The sequence below is a fragment of the Octopus sinensis genome, linkage group LG14 (genome assembly GCF_006345805.1).
Source record: "Octopus sinensis linkage group LG14, ASM634580v1, whole genome shotgun sequence".
NCBI lineage: Eukaryota > Metazoa > Mollusca > Cephalopoda > Octopoda > Octopodidae > Octopus > Octopus sinensis.
Window position 1 is genome coordinate 59,127,418 of NC_043010.1, and position 22,827 is coordinate 59,150,244.

Genomic DNA, 22,827 nt, shown 5'->3' on the forward strand with positions numbered 1-22,827 from the left:
TAAAGAATGCTTAGTGTTTCCTCATATTCAGTAATTTCTTCCTTGAAATAATTCTGGAACTGTTTTTAAGTGAGCAATTGTCATTTGAAAATTACTTCTGCATAAATTTATAAAAGCATGTATGAATGGCTGAGTCAATAGGGTATCATTTAATCAACTAAAGATAAATTCTTCATATGATTTGGAACAACTAGTTTTCCTTTTAATGCACAAACTAAGCTTTATCTCTATACATATAAAGCTGAAGTTATCTGTGTATGGCAGGTTTGGTAGCCTTCAACTAACACTATCTCCTCCGAAACCCTGTGGCGCAAGTTGACCAAAATTGAGAGTATGATAGAAGAAGGTTTGCTCTTCCTTCTGTAGAAGAAAAAATTCAAATTGGACCATGTTAACACCAAAAATTATTTACATCAAAAAGGTGCTTTTTTTTCTATGAAAATCCCTATTTTTTTACGATTTTTTGACCGCTGTGTCGCCATTTTTCCGTGTATTTCAACCAGAAAAATGTTCACCTAATGAGAATAACAAGCTACATAATGCAAAATTTTTACTTTTCAAAAATTCCAATTCTAAAGAGTCGAAACAAACCCTAGCAACGCCGGGCGATACTGCTAGTTTTAAAAAAAAATTTCTTCCAAGTGCTGCTGCTGCTGTATGTCCTTGCAAGGGGCGTAACTCAAGCAATACAGAAGCTTCGAATTTAGTTTAAAGACTTTTAGATAATTTATGGTGCAAATAAAACCATGTGGAATTCACATGAATATAATGTTTTGGCTTAGAATTAAATGTAACATACACCTTGCATGAATTTGAAAGGGAAGTGAAACGTTTGAAATAAGCATCATTATAATTATTCAGACAGAATAAATACGGTGTGCCACATTCAAGGTGGAATAGATATTTATTAATGCTAGACGTTAATAGTGGGAAGCACTCCGTCGGTTACGACGATGAGGGTTCCGGTTGATCCGATCAACGGAACAGCCTGCTCGTGAAATTAACGTGTAAGTGGCTGAGCACTCCACAGACACGTGTACCCTTAACGTAGTTCTCGGGGATATTCAGCGTGACACAGAGAGTGACAAGGCCGGCCCTTTGAAATACAGGTACAACAGAAACAGGAAGTAAGAGTGAGAGAAAGTTGTGGTGAAAGAGTACAGCAGGGATCACCACCATCCCCTGCCGGAGCCTCGTGAAGCTTTTAGGTGTTTTCGCTCAATAAACACTCACAACGCCCGGTCTGGGAATCGAAACCGCGTTAATAGTATGTGAATATCTGTTCAGTTGCGTACTGGTGTCAAGTCTAATCGACTGAACCCCCTCCCCGCAAAATTTTGAGCCTCGTGTCTAGAGTAGGAAAGAGACTAAATTATAAGCAGATAATGATTTGAAATTTGATACGATTATTATTATTTTGTCTTCTTGTTGTTCCTTTGAAACAATCAGGAAGTGAAGTAAATCAGCAGAGAGGGCAGGAATGGCTTCAGACATTGTCATTTTGTTAAAAATCGATGAGGGGAACCTTTGTGGTGGTGGAGATTCAATAGAGCTCAATGTAAATATATAAATACATTTAACGCATTAAATATCCGTAGGAATCATTAGATTACAACGTCCTTTCCATTGCCCCCAATATTCTACTGAACTATTTCCTACCTCCACTGGACTCTCTTACCCTCCCCCTCTATCCCTCTCTCTCTCTCTCCCTCCCACCCTCTCTCCCCTCGCTCCCTCTCTCTCTCCCTCTCTCTCTCTCCCTCTCTCTCTCCCTCCCTCTCTCTCTCCCCCCTCTCTCTCCCTCCCTCTCTCTCTCCTCCCTCTCTCTCCCTCCCTCTCTCTCTCCCTCCCCCTCTCTCTCTCCCCCCTCTCTCCATCTCTCTTCTTTTGATCATCGGTCGTGTTATTCTTTGCTCTGCGCTGAAAGATTGTTTTTGTGCTGAAAATTGTGAAAATTTACTGTTTTGGTCGTCGAAACCACTTCTTTTCTGCTGTTGCAGCAGAGTTTTTCCCGTTCTTTCCCCCTTGAAGCGGCAAAAAAACATGAATTTGCCACCAATTTCTTCCGAGTCGGAGAAAAACTTTGAAAATTTGTTTGAAGGCGATGAAGGCGAAAATGTGGGAGGAGGAAGGTGAAAGTATAGAGGCGTCTCGCGCGCGCGTTACAAAAGCAGACGACAAGATGTCGAGCGAGGCTACGACACAAGAGGAAAAGTCAAAAATACATTTTGTGAGTGCAGCAACTCGCCCCTGCGAAAATATAGTTATTAACAAGGAAGAATTAAAGAAATACCAAGGTTTACTAAAGAAAGAAGGTGATAATTTGAAGTTGCTCCCTCCCAGTGAATTAATTTACGCGACGGAGAGAAAAACTGTGATATACAAAACATATAATGTGAAAAATAGGAAAATTGACTTCGTGCCGAGGGAAGCCATAGGAAAATTCTTGAGGCCGATATGGCAACAAACAAGTTATATAACAAGGGGTTGTCGCTTCGGCACTGTAGAGGTGCGTTACCCTAGCGAAGAAAAAGCTAGGGAACATCCAACAAGGACATTGAAGTCTGAAGAAGTGGTTCTCCTGCCGACTTCAAAAATCACAGTCGCGGATATACCACCCGGAATAGATGTGGCCTGGGTGATAGCCGCTATTCTCATAGCAAAGAAGAAGAAATTTCAATTCTTTAATCTAAGAGATACCACCACATGAACTGGTTTGGACAAGATTTAGAGCTTGTCATCCAAGCAAATCCCTCAGACTTAGAAAAATTGCCCAGTTCCCTTACATAAGGTCGAGCTGTAAGAAGAAGACAGCCAAAGAAAACGCAGCAGAAGAGGCAAGGACGCCGCCGAAGACAACGACCACACCACTAGAAATAGCAGCCACGTCGCGCACCCCAATTGCCGAAGTACAGCCGACAGCGGGAGAAAACAACAACAACATCCAGGAGTGGGTCAACGTGGAACCTTCAAAAAGAAGACGGAAACGGAAAAACCCACCCTCTTCGGATACACAGGACTATGCTCCGAGACAGACAAGCACACCCACACCCACACATACAGTCACAAACACACACGTAGCCAAAAAAACACACACACTGGAAAAAGCACACACAAACACACACACACACACCTACAAACACCCATGCTTTTACAAGCACACACACACACACCCCTCCACAATCGCCTAATATAAAAAAGAGAAACACCTTCACGGCGATAAACAAAATAATAAACTATTAAGAGACAAAATTGTTTCAATGAAATTGGCGAAAAAATATATCGCAATAGATGTAAATAATACTATTCTTGAAAATGTCGAATTTTATACCAAAGACAACTATTTTGAACTAAAAAAATCTTTTGTGGAGGATGTCGGCCTGTTACAGATGAACTTTTCAAGCCATCTGTCCAGGCAATTCGCGAAAAAAATGACTTCGCAAACCACAACACTCACAGACAGAAAAGAGGAGGGTGAAACTACACCCTCTCTCCCATTAAAACAGTAAGTTTTAAACATTCGACTTATTTTTCACATTCTCATTTAAACTCGGTTGTTTAAATATTTGCGGCCTGGGGTCGTATTGGAAGCAAGGCTACCTCCTTAACAACCTTGGGTCGCATCGTTTGGATGTAGTTGTAATTACCGAATCCAGACTGAGTGGGCTGCAGGCTTTTTCGCCCCTTCTAAACGGCTACGAGAAATACGTTTCTCCCTGTCGACCAGGAGTGGCAGTGCTGGTCAGAAAAAACCTGGATTTAGAGATTAGAACTGTCTTTATAGATCCAGAAGGCAGGTTGGTCGTTTTGGATGTGACGCACAGCAGTGGTAAAGTGTTCAGGCTGGTTGCTGTCTGTGCTCCCTGCAAAGGAAAAGATTACTTCAAACAGTGAAAGGAATTGCAACAGGCGTGTTTATCTCCACTCTCGAGCTAATCGACTTTTTCGTTTTCCACATGAAACGGAAAATAAGGCTGGAGAAGAAATGCCTGTCGCAAAGTGTGTTTCGTAAAAGATGGAAGTATGTTGCGAGTGAAAAAACCTCTTTAATCGAGAATGTAAAAAAGGAGAAGCAAAGTCTTCAGTGTGAGTATGTGGTTTGTGGGGTCAACCGCGTCCTCCGCTTCATTTTTTGTTAATCACTCATTCTCATTTAATTGTTTGTTTATTCATATGTTTCGTCTCATTCAATACCCTGACCCCAACGTTTGTTTTGTCTGTCCCCGTATTGTCCCCTCTTTTTCTCAACCTTATGGTGAATAAAGAAATTCTCCCCCCCCCTTCTCTCTTCCCTCCTCCTCTCTCTCTTAAGATTTCTTGCAATCTTTGGAAATGCGCTGCAGTATATCTTATTCTGTAGAAAGGCTACTGCTGACTCTTATCATTCCTACTTCCAACATCTCAAAGGTAATGGAGATAGTTCTTCACAGTTTTCATAAAGCTACATTTCCTGGGCACCTACTCTTTGATGTTCAAACTCTAGTGGACACTAACCTTTGAGAAACTCAGTGAAAAACCTTACTGTTGCACCTGACATTAATATATTTAATTGTGCCTGAAATGCAAATCTCCAATCAAAACATCCTGCCAACTGGTTCCATTTATCCATTGGACCGGAGACTTCTTATCAGATTTCACCATTGGTGTGTATTAATGGGACTCTCTCTGACCACCTGTCTATCAACACTGGTATGCCTGAAGGTTTGGTTTTGTGTCTCCCTAGACATCAACAGCCTACATGTCATCACCTCCAACTCTTTTGTCCATTCTTTTGCAGCTGATACTTCCTTTCATTTTTCTATTACCTTCCACACTGAGGCAATGACTAGTGACCAAGACCTTTGGAAGTATGCTGTGCATGAGAAGACCCGGCAGGACAAGTGAAACCATAACCCGTGGCCTCTACTTGAGATGTAGCCAGTCCACTTATGCATACCTTTCCCTCTTGGGACACAAAACTCTGCTTGCAAAAACCTGTTGAGGCAAGTGAAATCAAAATCAAAATCAATAAAAAATCAATGGAAATTGTAGTTGTGATACCAGTGCCGGTGGCATGTAAAAAGCACCCACTACACTCACGGAGTGGTTGGCATTAGGAAGGGCATCAAGCTGTAGAAACACTGCCAGATCAGACTGGGCCTGGTGCATCCTCCTGGCTTCCCAGACCTCGGTCAAACCGTTCAACCCATGCTAGCATGGAAAGTGGACATTAAACGATGATGATGATGATGATCTCCACATGCAACCCACAAACCTTTTGCCAGCCCTGTATTGGCTCCATGAAGAGACATTGAAAGCATTCTCCAGTCTTCTCTCCTTTAACTACTCTATAAATATCATTATCTACAGCCACTGGTTGTGACTATGACCGTTCATGGCTTTGGCCTGACTTGATAAGCTTTTTCCATATTGGTTGGTTTATCGCTTGAGTTTGTCATTTATTATGATGAATTCCTTTCCACTTAATATTCCTTTTTTGCAGTGTCTTTGAATCTCAGTCGAGGTCTTCCATTCTTTTCCCTTGCATAGTTAGGAGTAAAGGATTTGTATGGGGAGTCTGTTGTTGTCCATCCTGTGTACACGACCCAACCAATGTAAATTTCTGTCAGTGAGGAATCAGACCAGCACATCATAGGATCCCTTCATAATTTGTCATTGCTGTCTCATCATATATGTATGTAACTTGTCGACATGAGCTTTATGGACTGTCCAGGGTTCAGCTCCATACTGCAGGGAAGAAAGCAAATAAATATCAAGGAAACAGTATCATATCCCACCTCTTAAACGTGAACAAGATGCAACTAGAACCCCAACATTCCTTATAAATGCTTCAGTGTATTCACTTGTAATGAGAACCAACAGAGGGCAGTGCAGCTCTCTTTATCTCAGGTTGTCAACTTCTAGATGTTCCTCCAGCTAAAGGGTGGAGGTGTCAAGAGGGTGTCTGCTTGTGACTACTTAAATGCCTAAAATGATGGGTGATGGCATGGTACATGTTATCCAACCACACTCACTTGCAATTGTGACAGATGGCCATACTTTGTACATCTTCAACATGGCAAAGACTGCCTCGCATAAACTGGCCGTTTTCTTCAGAAACAGAAAATACTTCAGACCTCTTACAAATTCTAACCCTCTTCAAAGTTGATGTCAGATTTACTGTAGAATCTACTTAGGCTCTGCTGCTACATGTACAGACATCCTAGCAAGCATCCAAAAAACAAAAACAAAAAAAAACCCCACCTGGCTCATTGGCAAGAAGCCAGTTACTGACCCACCTATATACTATTTCTTTACTCAATTTTGTCTTTCATTACAGTGGACCCTCTTTCTTGAGAATAGCTGGTCACATGTCATGTCTTCCACAAACTCCCAACTCACTTGTCTCTCCTCTTCTAATTATCCACATTGTACCCAGCACTACACAAGCACCGCACTTATCACAATTGCCATTCATTTCTCCTTTGAGTAACAACCTGGAATTCTTTTTGTGCCCTTGTATTTCCTACAGCCATCAACTTTAAAATATTGAAGAGAAACATTAACTGCATCCATTCGCCCCAACCCCATTTTGTGTAATTTATACAATTAGTGGATCTGTACAATGCAACAGAACATATGGACTAATTCTATAACAACAGCAAAAAAGTCTGATAGAGAATATTAAATATAGAAAGAAATTTATTCATTGCTCTTACAGATCAAAAATAATTCTAAATACTTAATTTTCATGGACCAAAACATTATGGTGAAAGATATTTTCCCACCATTACACTACATCATCTTGGATCTTGTCCTCATTCATTAAAGGATGTCTTTCACATCAGATACTAATGATGACTCTACATCTGCCAATTTGATAAATCAACTATTCTACTCTTTTACTTGTTTCAGTCACTTGACTGCGGCCATGCTGGAGCACCGTCTTTAGTTGAACAAATCTACGCCAGGACATTTTCTTTGTAAGCCTAGTACTTATTCTATCGGTCTCTTTCGCCACTAAATTACAGGGGATGTAAACACACCTACATCGGTTGTCAAGCAATGATGGGGGGACACACACACAGTATATATACAACCGGTTTCTTTTAGTTGCCGTCTACTAAATTCACTCACAACCATGTGGTTAGCGCCTCTTTTCTCAATTTCCTCACTTAAACATTTCTATATAGAATACAAAAAGAAAAAAGGCTTAGTTCCAAGTTCTCTATTATGATAATTGTTCCTATATATTTTCATAAGATAATCTTAATCTTTGGAGACAATATACTTATGTACATTTTGTGTGTTGAAATCAAACAATAATAACTAATGTATTTTTGTTTTAGGTTAATTCTTCAACAAATCAGAACATTTTTAACCAGTTCCAACACTCAACAGCAACATGTTACTGTCGTTGTCTATTGTATTGTCAGTGGTCCACTGTGTCCTGACCATAGACCTTACCTACCATGTGGAAGAAGAGAGAAGTCCAGGAACATATGTAGCAGACATTGCTGCCGATTCTAAACTTTTAGACAATGTTAAACCATCTGACCAACATTTGATAACATTCAGTCAATTCAAACGAAAGGTGGCACAGTTATTTAACATCACCAAAACAGGTAAACTGTACACTGCTCAGACACTGGATGCAGAAGATCTCTGCACATTCAACAAAGAATGTTCTAGAACTATGAAAGTTGTTGTCAATAAAGGAAGAAGTATTACAAAGATATTAAAAATCAAAATTGTAATAGAAGATATCAATGACCATGAACCTAAGTTTCCAAAAACTATAGTGTATATAGAATTTGGAGAAAATGATCGTAAAGGTTCTAAAGTATCACTACCGAATGCCATAGACAAAGATGTTGGATTTCAAAATTCATTAATTCAATATAAATTAAAATCAAAGAATGGAGAACCATTCTCTCTGTCAGTGTCTAAAAGAGCTGATGGAATTTCTTCTCTTAAAATAGTCTTAAAAGAATCATTGGACAGAGAAATCAAAGATACATATTTATTACAGGTCATAGCTAAAGATGGAGGGTCACCAGCAAAACAAGGTATTTTAAATATAAATATCTCAATAATAGATTTGAACGACAACCCACCTGTATTTTCTAAACCTTTATATAATATATCCTTACAAAGTACACATCATAAATCCAAACCCATCATTGTTTTATCTGTGACAGATGCTGATTCTGGGGAAAATGGTAAAATTACTTTCCATTTCAGTCCAAAGACATCAGATATAGCAAAAAGCTATTTTCAATTAAATGAAACCAGTGGAGGCATTTTGTTAAGTAAATATTCAAGTTTGGGGAAAAAGAAAACCTACGAATTGTTTATAGAAGCCAGAGATGGGGGCAGCCCTCCCCTCAGTTCTATAGCTACAGTCCTCGTAAATGTTATCAATCAACACAATAATCCTCCATCTATTGATATTGATTATGTTTCTTCAGTCAATGACAACACAGCTACCATTTCTGAAGATACCAGAGTTGGTAGTTTCATTGCTTATGTGATGGTCACTGACAATGATGTGGGACAAAATGGAGAGGTCAGCTGTGATATCAAACATGATACGTTCAAACTACAGTCAATGGGATCTAAAGAATATAAAATCATTCTAAACAAACCAGTGGACAGAGAAACACAAGGACACTATAACATTCCTGTCTCCTGTCAAGATAAAGGATTACCTCCTCTTAAAAGTGTTAAAAGCCTCTCTATCCAAGTGACTGACATCAACGATGTACAACCACAGTTTACCAAAGATACATTCCAATTCCTCACCTACGAAAACAAAGATAAAGACTTCCCTATTGGTTTTGTCAATGCCACTGACCCTGATCTTGGATCTGCTGGACAACTCACATATTCTCTGCTGCGTAAAGAAAAATCCAATCTCCCATTTCTCATCACCAGTTATGGCTTCATTTCAGCGACCATGTCATTGGACAGAGAGAAACAAGATGTGTATAAGTTTGAGGTTTTTGTCAAAGACAATGGAAGCCCATCTCTGAATGACACAGCGAATGTTGTTGTTGAGATTCTAGATCAAAATGACAATGCTCCGTATTTTACATATCCTAGTAGTGACCCTTACACGCTAAATGTGCAGTACCATCCGCAGAGTAAGAGTGACATCACAGTTTTGAGAGCGTCTGATGGGGACAGTGGAAACAATGCTTTCCTCAGATATGCAATCATACAAGGAAATGATAAACAGTTGTTTAGTATGAACTCACACAGTGGTGCTTTATCCTTCTCCAGACAAGTTTATCTAAATGATGCTGGAAGTTATGAGCTGGTGTTTGTTGTGAAGGACAGTGGTAGTCCAGTTCAGTCGTCAACAACTAGTGTCACTTTGGTGTTGGCTGTTAGTAACGAGACATCACCAATGTCGAAGAGTGGACCTTTACAATCTTCAGGTCGGGTCCATATGACATGGGTTATTATCATTGTATCATCAGCAGTAATAATATCAGTGGCTATTGTTGTTTCTATAACGCTGTGTATTATGAAATGTATTAAACACAGAGATAACACAGCTGCTGCCACAAAGAATACAGCCTACCAAGGTAGAGCAGAGATGAAACAATTGTTGTACCAGACTAACACTTCTGTTGCTATGTCGAGGAATGCAGAAGAGATGGTGAAGCGGAATATCTATTCTGAGAGATCCAAGAGTGAATGTTATGCAGAAGGTCAGCTACAGAACAAATATGAATCTTCAGTTCAGTCGAGAACTTTACCAAAACCTACCCCAGTAAGTGGAAACATTACATTTTCTCTCTGTAAAAGTGAACAATGAAATCTCTTTGAATATGTTTTAACTTCAATAATACATTCCAATATTAAATTGTTCTCTATCCATGTTGATTGTAACTTCCATTGTTTGGTGTCTTCTCACATTTCTTTATCGTTTGTTTGTCAACAGAAATACTGTCAACCTGTTGTGGTGACATCAAGTGATGATGCTGTGGAAGATAATGCTACTATGGTTTGTAACTATACATCAGATACAATGTCATCCAAGAGAAGTGGTAGACAAGGAGACTTGAAACATTATGAAGAAATACCAGGAGTATCAGGTTAATAACTGCATTAGCAATATGTCTGACATCATTTTGTGTTAACCATTTAGTAACAACCATTTCTATTAAGTATATATTAAAGAAGAAAAAAATGAACTTTGCCAAGCCATATCAAGCTGCTGTGGCAGTGCAGGCTCGTCACAGCAGTATGTTCTCAAGCTCAAAGTCACAGCCACAGCCTGCATACCAGACTGGCTGGTGGAGAGAACATGCTGACGTCCTTGTCCTGCAGTGGACCAACCATGGGAAATCCAGTCCAATATAATATTGCCAGTGTATCAGAATGAACTTCATTTATCAAAGTCTTAGTGAATATTTTCTGATAACACACTCCTGAATATAGTTATCTTAATAGTTTTCATTCTCATCTTTCCACATTTTTTAATTATTAAATATGAAATTGATCAAAGTCATAATTTTGTAAAATGTGTTTCGTATTCAAATTCCAGATCAAAGTTTATATAAAAACAATGATGCATCTACATCGAAAGATTCCAGTGAAGAAACACCAGTGAAACATGTCTAAATGCGAATTATCCCCATGTAAATATAAGATATAGAGTGTTCAGTACAAACGTAAGCATAAACATAAGGGCATGCACATTGTTCAATTAATATAGTGTTTAGCAGTATACATTATCAGAGCTAAGATAGTCTTCTACACAGCAGTCGTTTCACACGGTCCTTTCCCTTTTTTCTACATGAATATGTGACATGTGCATCACCAGTCGATATTAAAGTTAACATCTTAACATAGTCTTTTGTTTCGGTTCTTCAGCCAATCAGATTCTCACTTACATGCAGTCAGAAATTGCTACAAAGATAAGCATTTTTCATTATTGATGTTATTAAATGAAACGATTTTGTTACGTTTAACTAAAGACTATTTTAATATATATCTATAAATATGTAAATAATGAACAAACATCTTGGAGGATAAATACATACACAGAATACTATTAGGTGGACGTACTCCCACAAAACATACAACTTCAGTGACACATGCAACCCTCTCCTAGCAGCAGACTCTCTGCCTGACGTGCTACACTACTCCATCACCATAACAGCCATTGTCACACCATTACAGCAGCACTTACAATGGATCTTTCTACAACAATACATCTTTCTCTTTCTCACTGAATAACCAATGATATAATTATTAAAAAGGTAAGTTTCCATTTAATCTTTTTATAATCTCATTTGATATAATAAGTCTTGCTGAGTGTTTTAGATATTGTTTTAACATATTTAATATGAACAGAAGAACAAAGGGCCTGACCACACATTTTACATTGCCTTGTCCATCTTGGTCCATCTTGGTCCATCTTGTTCTGTGCCACTAATATTTGGAAGGTGCTTATTGGAATGCTTCATATTTAAATTGCTTTTAATTAAAACAATATTTTATGTCTATTTCGTGTTTGTAGTAATTGTATTGCTTAGTAACATTCAACAGCAATTTGTACGATATGATGTAGCAGTGTATGTTTGTTTTTGTTTTTAGGAAGATATAATGAGCTTATATTGTAGATGGTGGTATAATGGTTATTCTTAAGTTGTTGTTTTTTTAATAAAATATGAAGAATTCTAGTAGAGTGTCTTTAAATCTGGTCTTAGTGTATTGGTTATTATCATTTATAATGTAACGAGGAGTTTGAGCTTTTTGGTTAACAATAATGGCAGACATATTAGAACTCACCTCCATCGGGAAGTGAACAGTAATGGTAGCATGTTGAAGATAACAATACTGTGAAAAAGGCCAGCTTCACCTAGAATTAATGGACTATAGAGAATACCATTTGTATTGTGTATATATTTATTTGGCAGCCATTGTAAATATAATTCAACATGACTTCCTATTTTAGTTTCTTCTAAAATTTTTGACATAATCTGTTTATTTTTCCACAATGTTTGCTAGTTGTTAGTTGTGAATTTTCTTTGAATTTCACTGTTTATAAACTTCTGTTATCTTTTAATTGAATTATCAAATTAGTTTTTAACAAATATAATATATAAAAGCTACATTGAAAACCATAAATCTATGTCTTTCACTTTGTATATTTATATGTTATGCCTCTATGTTATTGCTTCATTTCTTTCATTATTGATCCCTGGGCTTCAAAGTCTGCCAGCTGCTCTTCACCACCACTTGAACCCAAATGTTACACTTGCTTATGTTTCTTCCCAACGTTTTCAAACTCCCCCTTTTCCCTTATGCCTTCTCTCCTTCTAATATGAGACGCTGGTATATCAAATATACTACAAACCCCTACTAAGTCACAGTGCTATTGCTAAGCTATATATAACGTTTGCTCATATTCAGTAATTTTCTCTTTGAAGTGTTTCTAGAACTATTTTTGAATGAAAGCTTATCATTTGTATATATGTGACTAATTAGTCACATATATTTTATCTCTTATGCCAGCCATTTACTGATTCCATGAACTGAGTTGTTGAAATTAACCCCATTGAAAACATTTTCCTATAGGGTTGTGCCAATCTTGTCTCCTTCAATGACACAAAGACACAATAACTATACATATATGTCACTAATTATTTTAAATCTCAAAAATACAAGTTTCTAGAGAGGTGAACTTCAGTAGATCTTCAGGAACATTGGCCTCATAGGGAGTATGATTGTGAGGAACTACCAACATGTGAATGTCTCTATCACTGGTTACAATTTAATTTGTGGTTTTACTTAGAAGAATATATAACAGTTCCCCTTGTGCTAAAAACCTGTCTCAAGAACTTTCTTTGGCAAATGTTTTAGGAAATTGTTTTGAAATTTGAGGAATTAAAATGTGTATTACTTTGTTTTTGTATTTAGTTAACAAGGTTCTTGATGTGACTTCATGTGTTATAACAAATCTTGTATCTTGGGAGGGTCATTATGCCAACAATGTGGTTGGAGACCACAAACAACAAAGTTCAACTCCTCCATGCCCCTTATATGAAACCCTTTGCTTCCAAACGTGTTATTCATAAGAACTCAGCTTTTATCACACAGCATAAAGATAAACATATTAATTGCAGATTTAATTAGGATAATGAACAACATACGTTCCGTGTGCAAACCCTGTGAAATAAAAAAGACACACATAGGAATTTATGCACCACAAACAGCTCTCTGGCTACAACAAGAGGGAAAAGATCATTGTGTACAGGTGGGGTGGACAGGAAGAAGTTAGGTCATATTTTAAGTAAGGATACCAATCAAACCCACCCCAGATACCGGAGTAAACATTGGAACAGCCGACATAGAATGTGTGATACTCTCTCAGCATGCTAATGATCAACATGGAGGCATGCTGAATGAAATTAGTATAAAAATCTTGTCTAAACACCAAAGAATTCATCATTATAGAGACAGACATGAGTTAGTTCTCATAAGTGAAACTTGGCCATTACTTAATAAAAAGACATGTTTAATAGGTAACAGAACAACACTGCCATTGCCCACACAATATGTATACATGTGTGTGAGGGTATGTATGTGTTGGTACATGTAGGGTAGGATTAAAATGATAGCAGGGTACAAGGAAGCCTGCACAGAATTATAAACAATTAAAATACACAACCGTACACATCCATGCGCCTGCACACACACACACACACACACACGCATATGCACACACTTCCCTATTCATAAAGCTGGTGATGTTGCAGGCATATGCATGCATAGATGCACTGGACTGCACATGCGTAAGTAAACACTCACACATTCACACACAAACATATACACTCACTCACAGAACTGACTCAAACACACACACACACACACACACATTAGCACTCTTCTTTTACTCTCACCCTTTCCTTCCTTTGCAAGCCACCACACATACTTGCATACACACACAAAGGCATAATCCTGTGGCACACTAAAAGCAGACCTGGAAGAGTGACGACATGTCAGTGATAAGGTCACAAATAGTGATGAAAGGACTTCAACAAGCAACCAATTAATTGCTTAACCAACACAATAAACAAATGATTGCTTAATTGGTTTGATGATCAACCAATTAACTAACAATATAGAAGTGATATTGAACTGGTGCATAAGTTTATTATTATTGGCATAATCACTCTCCCAAGATACAACATAAAAAAAAAAGGATATTGTTTAGAAACAAACAAGTAATAAATACTAAAAGTTCACATGTAAAACGTTGTCATTTCTGTCATCATCATCATCATCGTTTAACGTCCACTTTCCATCTGTATGAGTAGGATTTTTAGTTTCACTTTTAACAATCGTTTTTTTTTTTAGTGTGTGGGGTGGGGGTGGGGGGAAGGAACCCCACTTTGTTAACTTTTGAAACTTGGTTGATTTTTATTAATGAAAATTTGGATAAATTTGATAAGATTGATATTGTCTCTGAAGAATTAGAACTTTGCAAAGATCAGAAGGCTTCAGTTGGGAGTAACTTCTAGAGAATTGTTGTTCTTCAGAAAGAAAGATTCTGCAAATTGTCAATGACTCTCACAAGTTGACCCTGCCAAATTTACCTTCAAATTACCTGGCAAAATTACCTTCCAAAGATACAATAACTTGTTTCAGCACATGATTTTGTATCAAGAATCTTGCAAAGCAAAGACAGAAACGAGATTGTACATAGTTTTGGTGAATATTTTGTCTTCAGTGTTGAGGTGAAATCTTCAAATGTTATCAGTCGGTGTGTAGTCGAAGGGAAGGTGGTTTCTCTCGTTTTTTAATGTCGTGTAAACTCGGATAATTCAGTGGATAGTTACACTTCCCAACAATAGTAATGGATTAAATGATTAAAGATGGTATTATCTCACTGTCACTATCAACCAGTCGTTCTACCAAGTGCAGTATATTTCCCGTGTTATAGGTAAGAGCGTAAAACTATAGTCACCGTCTCTTCAAATTTCAAACAACAAAAAAAAAAGATGTTGACAATTATAAAAGACATGCAGAAACATAATTTAATTAATACGGCCTGAGAATTATTCACAGAAGGGAACCATTTGAAAATTACTCCAACGTAAATTTGTCAAACTTTGTGCGGCGAGAGTCAATAAGTTATCATTTAATCAACTGAAAGATAGATATTTTGATGATTTTGCAACAGGATTAGCCTCCCGTTTTAACTCGTCAACCACGCTTTATTGTTTTCGAATATCTCTTACAAGGAAGGGACTTAGTTTTTGCAAGGGACGTAACTCAGGTAAAACTTAAAGATGGAACTCCGTTTGTACATCAGGTTCGATGTTGGGAAAAATTTATGGTGCACTCAAAGACGTGTTTTTTAAAAATATTTTTGTGTGTAGAAATATTAATATTTGGTTTAGAGCTAAACCTAACATACACATTGCTTGAATTTGAAAGACGAATGAAATGTTAGAAACAAGCAATATTATATTTAGATAAAATAAATATAGGGGCAGACATGGGCCCCTGGGCAAGAGACTTGCTTTGCAATCGTATGGTTTGAGGTTTAGATAGATAAGCAGGTAGTTTGAAATTTAATTGTTATTTTTCTTTCTTTCTTAGAAACTATCATGAAAGGGGAAGCAGTAAGATCTTCAGATATTGTAAATTTTATTGTAAAATCAATATGGGAGACTTTTGCAAGGAAGATTCAATGGAACTGAATATATAAGTGTAACTAGGCATAACAGGCCAGGTCTGGCCTCTCACACCTAGCCTACAATATCATTCTAACGATAAATAGACACAAGTTTCAAAGCTTCTAGGTGATGCAAGATTAATACAAAACAACATGTATTTCATGGACAGAGTAATCTGAACACTACATGATTGATATATTGAATATCCATAGGAAACTTAAGAATGCAGTGTCCCTTCCATTGCCCTCAATGCTCTCATGAGCTAGACCCTACGTTCACTAAACTCAAATCTCTCTCCCCACTCTCTCTCTCTCTTGCAATCTTTGGAAACCTGCTATAGTATGTCCTATTTCTTGGAAAGGTGCATCCTGGCTCTTGCCCTTATTGCTCTCACTTCCAGTATTCCAAATGTGATGGAGACAATTCTTCACAGCTACCTTCTCTTTGAACACCTGGAATTCCCCTCACCCTTTCCTCTTTAATAAGCACAAGTACATTAGTCGTTACCTCCAACAATGCCCATTCTTATCCATATGATTCTTCCCTTTGTTTTGCACTGGCTTCACTCTACATAAAATTCAGATCTCTTATGCCAGCCATGTACTGATTCCATGAACTGAAATGTTGAAATTAACCCCATTGAAAACATTTTCCTATAAGCTTGTGCCAATCTTGTCTCTTTCGATGACACAATAACTATACATATGAAGAAAACAACATTGTACCCAACCTCCTAAACATGAACTAGATGCAATTAGGACCCCAGCATTCCCTTCAAATACTAAGCCTCACAATCATTGAGGATTTTTCCTGGCAATGCAGGTGGCCTGGTGATTAGGGTATTCAGTTTATAATCATAATGACTTGTGTTCAGTTCCTGGACTGGGCCGTGAATTATGTCCTTAATTTCATGTTGCTCCAGTCTGCTCAGCTTTAACATGTACCAACAGGGTACTGGTGCAGCCCTCTTTACCTCCAGTTGTCAGGTTCCTAATGTTTAACTTGGTAAAGAGTGAAGATTTTAATTTTGTGTCTGTATTTGCTTGTGGCTCTACAGACACCACAAATAATTAGCAACCATGCTCACTCACAAGTGTGATGCTGATTGTACTTTGTACATCATCAGCACAGCAAAGATTGCCTCACAAAACCTTCAGACCCTCACAAATTCTAATCCAAATTGAAGCGAAACCCAGAATGGAATCTATTATGTTTGCTACTTACAGACATCTGAGACAGCTTCTAAAAACTGCCACCTGACTCATTGGCATGAAGTTAATCACCAACACATCAATCTCTTGCTTACAGATTAACTGTTTTAACATTCAGTCTTTCGTTTCACTTTTGTTTCACTGACCTCTCATCAGGAATGCTTGGTCTCATTCCATCTCTTCTCAGTGGACTCCCAACTCACTGTCTCTTCTCTTCACATCACCCATATTATGTCCAGCACTACTCAGGCACCACACTCATCACTATTCCTCTTCCTTTGTCCGCAGAGTATCAGCCCATGTTTTTCCAGCATCCATCTTACCAGATTTGGAAGATCTGTGGAAGCAATGAATACAACCCCTTCCCCAATTCCATGTTCTGTAGTGCAATTAATGGATATGTACGATCTGACAGAACATTTTGGCAGTGATGTTAGTAATGGTTATAAACCTTACATAACATAAGAACATCTGAACTAACTCTATAACTTTAATGAAGAAGTCTGGAGAATATTAACTATAAAAACTAAGACTGATTACCGTTACAGAATGGATCAGAAATTATTATAAACACAATGTAGTGTTTATTTCTGGGCTAAAACTATTCTTTCACAATGGCACTGTATCATCTTGGATCCACATTCTTATATGCTGTAGGATATTTCTGACATTAGACACAATTGATCGTTCTTCATGTGGCAATTTGGTAATTCAAATTAGTTTTATGGATGTTTCTTATTTTTTCAATAAATTAATTTCTTCATTTGAGCCTCTTAATATGAATCAAGCAAAAAAGAAGAAAAGAAAAGGAAAGAAAAGAAAGGATAGATTGACTCCGTGTTCTCAATCATGGTAATCGTTTCTATACTTTCATATGATAATATTCATTATTGGAGAAATTCTAAATACACGCAAATACAGCCTCACCCCCGCCCATGTATATATATATATATATATCAAGATTAATCAGCCAAAATTGCGAGGATGATCCGGTTCTTGACTGAAGATTAGAGGCTTCGAATGACCCGTCTGTTTTTTTGTGTCATGTCTTTGAGTGTTTTGCGTTCTTGTCCCATTTTGTATTTTTATATATATTTTTAATACATATATTATTGCGGCGTAACGTACAACTTGTTCTCTTATGTATGTAAGCATCCCACTACTGTACGACTTCTACACACACTTTCTCTATACTTCAATAGTCTCTGTCTTTCTCTTTTCTCGCCTCTGATTCTTTGGTCTCCTCTTCCCCCACTCTCTCACATTTCTCTGTCTTTCTCACTTTGCACCTCACTGATTCTGTCGTCAAGCCAATCCTTGACACGCTATCTTTCTTCTCCCCTCTTTAATTCCTTCTTTCTCTCTCGTCTCCTCCTCTTTGGTGCCTTTCTCCCTCTCTCTCTCTCTCTCTTTGATTCCTTTGCCCCCTTTTTTTCTCTCTCTCTTCTCCTCTCACGTGACCGCCGGTCAACTAGTCTTTTGGCTTCTGAGCACCGCCACGACAACATCGATTTCTCTGTCTGCCGTAAGGCATTATTTTCCAAATACGCCAGCTAAGCTAAGTTGAACTGTCTAAAGTCGTAAGACACCTGCTGTTTTTGTCCTGTTATTACTATTATTGTTTTTTGTATTTATATTCGTGTGGCATCGTCCATTTTTCTGTCCTTGTTTCGTATACATTCGATCCTTTTTCCAAGAAATCTAATGCTCGTAGCTTAGTTTTTCCTTGGGGCTGGCCGGATCGGAGCGATCTCAAGATTAATCAGCCGATATTGCGAGGATGATCCGGTTCTTGACTGAAGATTAGAAGCTTCGAATAACCCGTCCGTTTTTTGTGTCGTCTATTTGAGTGTTTTGTGTTCTTGTCCCATTTTGTATTTTTATATATATTTTTATACATATATATATATATTTATATATATATATATCTATATATATATATATATATATGTATGTATGTATAGACAGATAGATCGATGTTTTAATTATATGTCAATATTAAACAGTATTGTAACTAATGACATGCATTTCTATTTTAGGTTCAGTCTACACATACCTTGATATATTTAACCACTACCAACATACAACAGCAATATGTTACTGTCATTGTCCATTGTATTATCAATGGTCCAGTGTGTGCTGACCATAGACCTTACCTACCACGTGGAAGAAGAGAGAAGTCCAGGAACATATGTAGCAGACATTGCTGCCGATTCTAAACTTTTAGACAACGTTAAACCATCTGACCAACATTTGATAACATTCAGTCAATTCAAACGAAAGGTGGCACAGTTATTTAACATCACCAAAACAGGTAAACTGTACACTGCTCAGACACTGGATGCAGAAGATCTCTGCACATTCAACAAAGAATGTTCCAGAACTATGAAAGTTGTTGTCAATAAAGGAACCAGTGTTTCAAAAATATTAAAAATCAAAATAGTAATAGAAGATATCAATGACCATGAACCTAAATTTCCAAAAAATACAGTTTATTTAGAATATGGTGAAGATGATCGTAAAGGTGCTAAAAGATCGTTACCAAATGCCATAGACAAAGATGTTGGATTTCAAAATTCATTAATTCAATATAAATTAAAATCAAAGAATGGAGAACCATTCTCTCTGTCAGTGTCTAAAAGAGCTGATGGTATTTCTTCACTTAATATAGTTTTGAAAGAATCATTAGACAGAGAAATCAAAGATACATATTTATTACAAGTCACAGCTAAAGATGGAGGTTCACCAGCAAAACAAGGAATTTTGAATATAAATATCTCTATAATGGATGTAAATGACAACCTACCAGAGTTTTCTAAACCTCTGTACAATATATCCATACAAAGTACGCATCATAAATCCAAACCCATCATTGTTTTATCTGTAACAGATGCTGATGCTGGTGAAAATGGTAAAATTACTTTCCATTTCAGTCCAAAGACATCAGATATTGTAAAAAGCTATTTTCAGTTGAATGAAACCAGTGGAAGCATTTTATTAAGAAAATATTCAAGTCTGGGAAAAAAGAAAACCTATGAATTGTTTATAGAAGCCAGAGATGGGGGCAGTCCACCCTTTAGTTCTATAGCAACTGTTTTAGTAAATGTTGTCAACCAACACAACAATCCCCCAAATATTGATATTGATTATGTTTCTGCAATCAATGACAACACAGCTACCATCTCTGAAAACATTAAAGTTGGTAGTTTCATTGCTTATGTGATGGTCACTGACAATGATGTGGGACAAAATGGAGAGGTCAGCTGTGATATCAAACATGATACATTCAAACTACAGTCAATGGGATCTAAAGAATATAAAATCATTCTAAACAAACCAGTGGACAGAGAAACACAAGGACACTATAACATTCCTGTCTCCTGTCAAGATAAAGGATTACCTCCTCTGAAAAGTGTTAAAAGCCTCTCTATCCAAGTGACTGACATCAACGATGTACAACCGCAGTTTACCAAAGATACATTCCAATTCCTCACCTACGAAAACAAAGATAAAGACTTCCCTATTGGTTTTGTCAATGCCACTGACCCTGATCTTGGATCTGCTGGACAACTCACATATTCTCTGCTGCGTAAAGAAAAATCCAATCTCCCATTTCTCATCACCAGTTATGGCTTCATTTCAGCGACCATGTCATTGGACAGAGAGAAACAAGATGTGTATAAGTTTGAGGTTTTTGTCAAAGACAATGGAAGCCCATCTCTGAATGACACAGCGAATGTTGTTGTTGAGATTCTAGATCAAAATGACAATGCTCCATATTTTACATATCCTAGTAGTGACCCTTACACGCTAAATGTGCAGTACCATCCGCAGAGTAAGAGTGACATCACAGTTTTGAGAGCTTCTGATGGGGACAGTGGAAACAATGCTTTCCTCAGATATGCAATCATACAAGGAAATGATAAACAGTTGTTAGTATGAACTCACACAGTGGTGCTTTATCCTTCTCCAGACAAGTTTATCTAAATGATGCTGGAAGTTATGAGCTGGTGTTTGTTGTGAAGGACAGTGGTAGTCCAGTTCAGTCGTCAACAACTAGTGTCACTTTGGTATTGGCTGTTAGTAACGAGACATCACCAATGTCGAAGAGTGGACCTTTACAATCTTCAGGTCGGGTCCATATGACATGGGTTATTATCATTGTATCATCAGCAGTAATAATATCAGTGGCTATTGTTGTTTCTATAACGCTGTGTATTATGAAATGTATTAAACACAGAGATAACACAGCTGCTGCCACAAAGAATACAGCCTACCAAGGTAGAGCAGAGATGAAACAATTGTTATACCAGACTAACACTTCTGTTGCTATGTCGAGGAATGCAGAAGAGATGGTGAAGCGGAATATCTATTCTGAGAGATCCAAGAGTGAATGTTATGCAGAAGGTCAGCTACAGAACAAATATGAATCTTCAGTTCAGTCGAGAACTTTACCAAAACCTACCCCAGTAAGTGGAAACATTACATTTTCTCTCTGTAAAAGTGAACAATGAAATCTCTTTGAATATGTTTTAACTTCAATAATACATTCCAATATTAAATTGTTCTCTTTCCATGTTGATTGTAACTTCCATTGTTTGGTGTCTTCTCACATTTCTTTATCGTTTGTTTGTCAACAGAAATACTGTCAACCTGTTGTAGTGACATCAAGTGATGATGCTGTGGAAGATAATGCTACTATGGTTTGTAACTATACATCAGATACAATGTCATCCAAGAGAAGTGGTAGACAAGGAGACTTGAAACATTACGAAGAAATACCAGGAGTATCAGGTTAGTAACTACAATGTCTATATTTTGCTTCATCTAGAATGTAGACATCTCATAATTACTATTTGTAAATAGAATTTCTGTTGCAGCTTAAAATATTGTGATGTGATTTTGGCTTTGTGTTTATATATAAATATATTTGCTAATATATTTATAAAATCTATATTTTGTCTAAATTCCAGATCAAAGTATATATAAAAACAATGATACATCAACATCAAAAGATTTCAGTGAAGAAACACCAGTGAAACATGTCTAATTGTACTACTGAAGTAACACAGCTAATTGTATGAATGTATAATATCTGTACATACACAATCTCACATACACATTGTATATTTTCTGTACAATATAGCAGTATAGATGTAAAGACGAGGGTGTTAAGTAATGAACAATGCTTCAGATAACTAAATATTTGAGTTCTATAAATTAGTAGCTTTCTATCAGTTTCTGTACAATAATCATCGTATCTTTGTTTTTCAAAAAGTTTTACAATAAGCTCTATAAACTATTGTTTTTTGTTTTTACTAAATTATGCAGTTTATGAATCCAAATATTGAGATATGATTGTAATTCTCTGAAGATAATTATCGTGAATCTAATGAACTCGAAACTTTGTTTGCAGACCATAAAAACAGTCACTTTAGTGAGATATTCTAGTTGGAAGCTGCCTAAATACTTCACTGTCCTTCATTACTATTGAAGTCAATGAAAGAATAATAATAATAATAATAATAATAATAATAATTGTTTCTAAGAAAGCACAAAGCCAAAAGTCTGGTAGGGTAAGTTAGGTCAAATACATCATCTCAAATATTCTGCTGGTATTATATTTTATCAGTCCCAGAAGGATGAAAGGCAGAATTGACCTCTGCAGATTTTGAACTCTGAATGAGCCATAAAGAATAATGCAAAGCTTTTCATTCCGATGCATGGCAAAATTAAGGTAATGGGGGAAAAATGCAGTTTTCCTTTCAGCTCTTTACATTCTGAAGTGAAATCCCATCAATGCTAACCAATTACTGGGGTTGATGATATCAGATATCATCTCCATCTTCTTAAAATTGTTGTACCTAAATCAGAAACCATTATTATGGAAGGTGGCAAGCTGGCAGAATCTTTAGAGCATTGGGGAAAAAAAC

General features: G+C 37.1%; 1 protein-coding gene across 1 annotated transcript in view; it reads left to right on the forward strand.

Annotated features, from left to right (window-relative positions):
• The window catches only part of LOC115219379, a 77,161-nt gene that overhangs the window by 40,200 nt on the left and 14,134 nt on the right, over positions 1 to 22,827 (forward strand). The window contains exons 10-16 of the mRNA XM_036509389.1: positions 6,320 to 6,468; positions 7,363 to 9,760; positions 9,932 to 10,085; positions 15,607 to 15,629; positions 18,968 to 20,833; positions 20,920 to 21,363; positions 21,535 to 21,688. Coding sequence (XP_036365282.1) covers positions 6,320 to 6,468; positions 7,363 to 9,760; positions 9,932 to 10,085; positions 15,607 to 15,629; positions 18,968 to 20,833; positions 20,920 to 21,363; positions 21,535 to 21,688 — 5,188 coding nt within the window. The remainder of the gene's footprint in view (positions 1 to 6,319; positions 6,469 to 7,362; positions 9,761 to 9,931; positions 10,086 to 15,606; positions 15,630 to 18,967; positions 20,834 to 20,919; positions 21,364 to 21,534; positions 21,689 to 22,827) is intronic.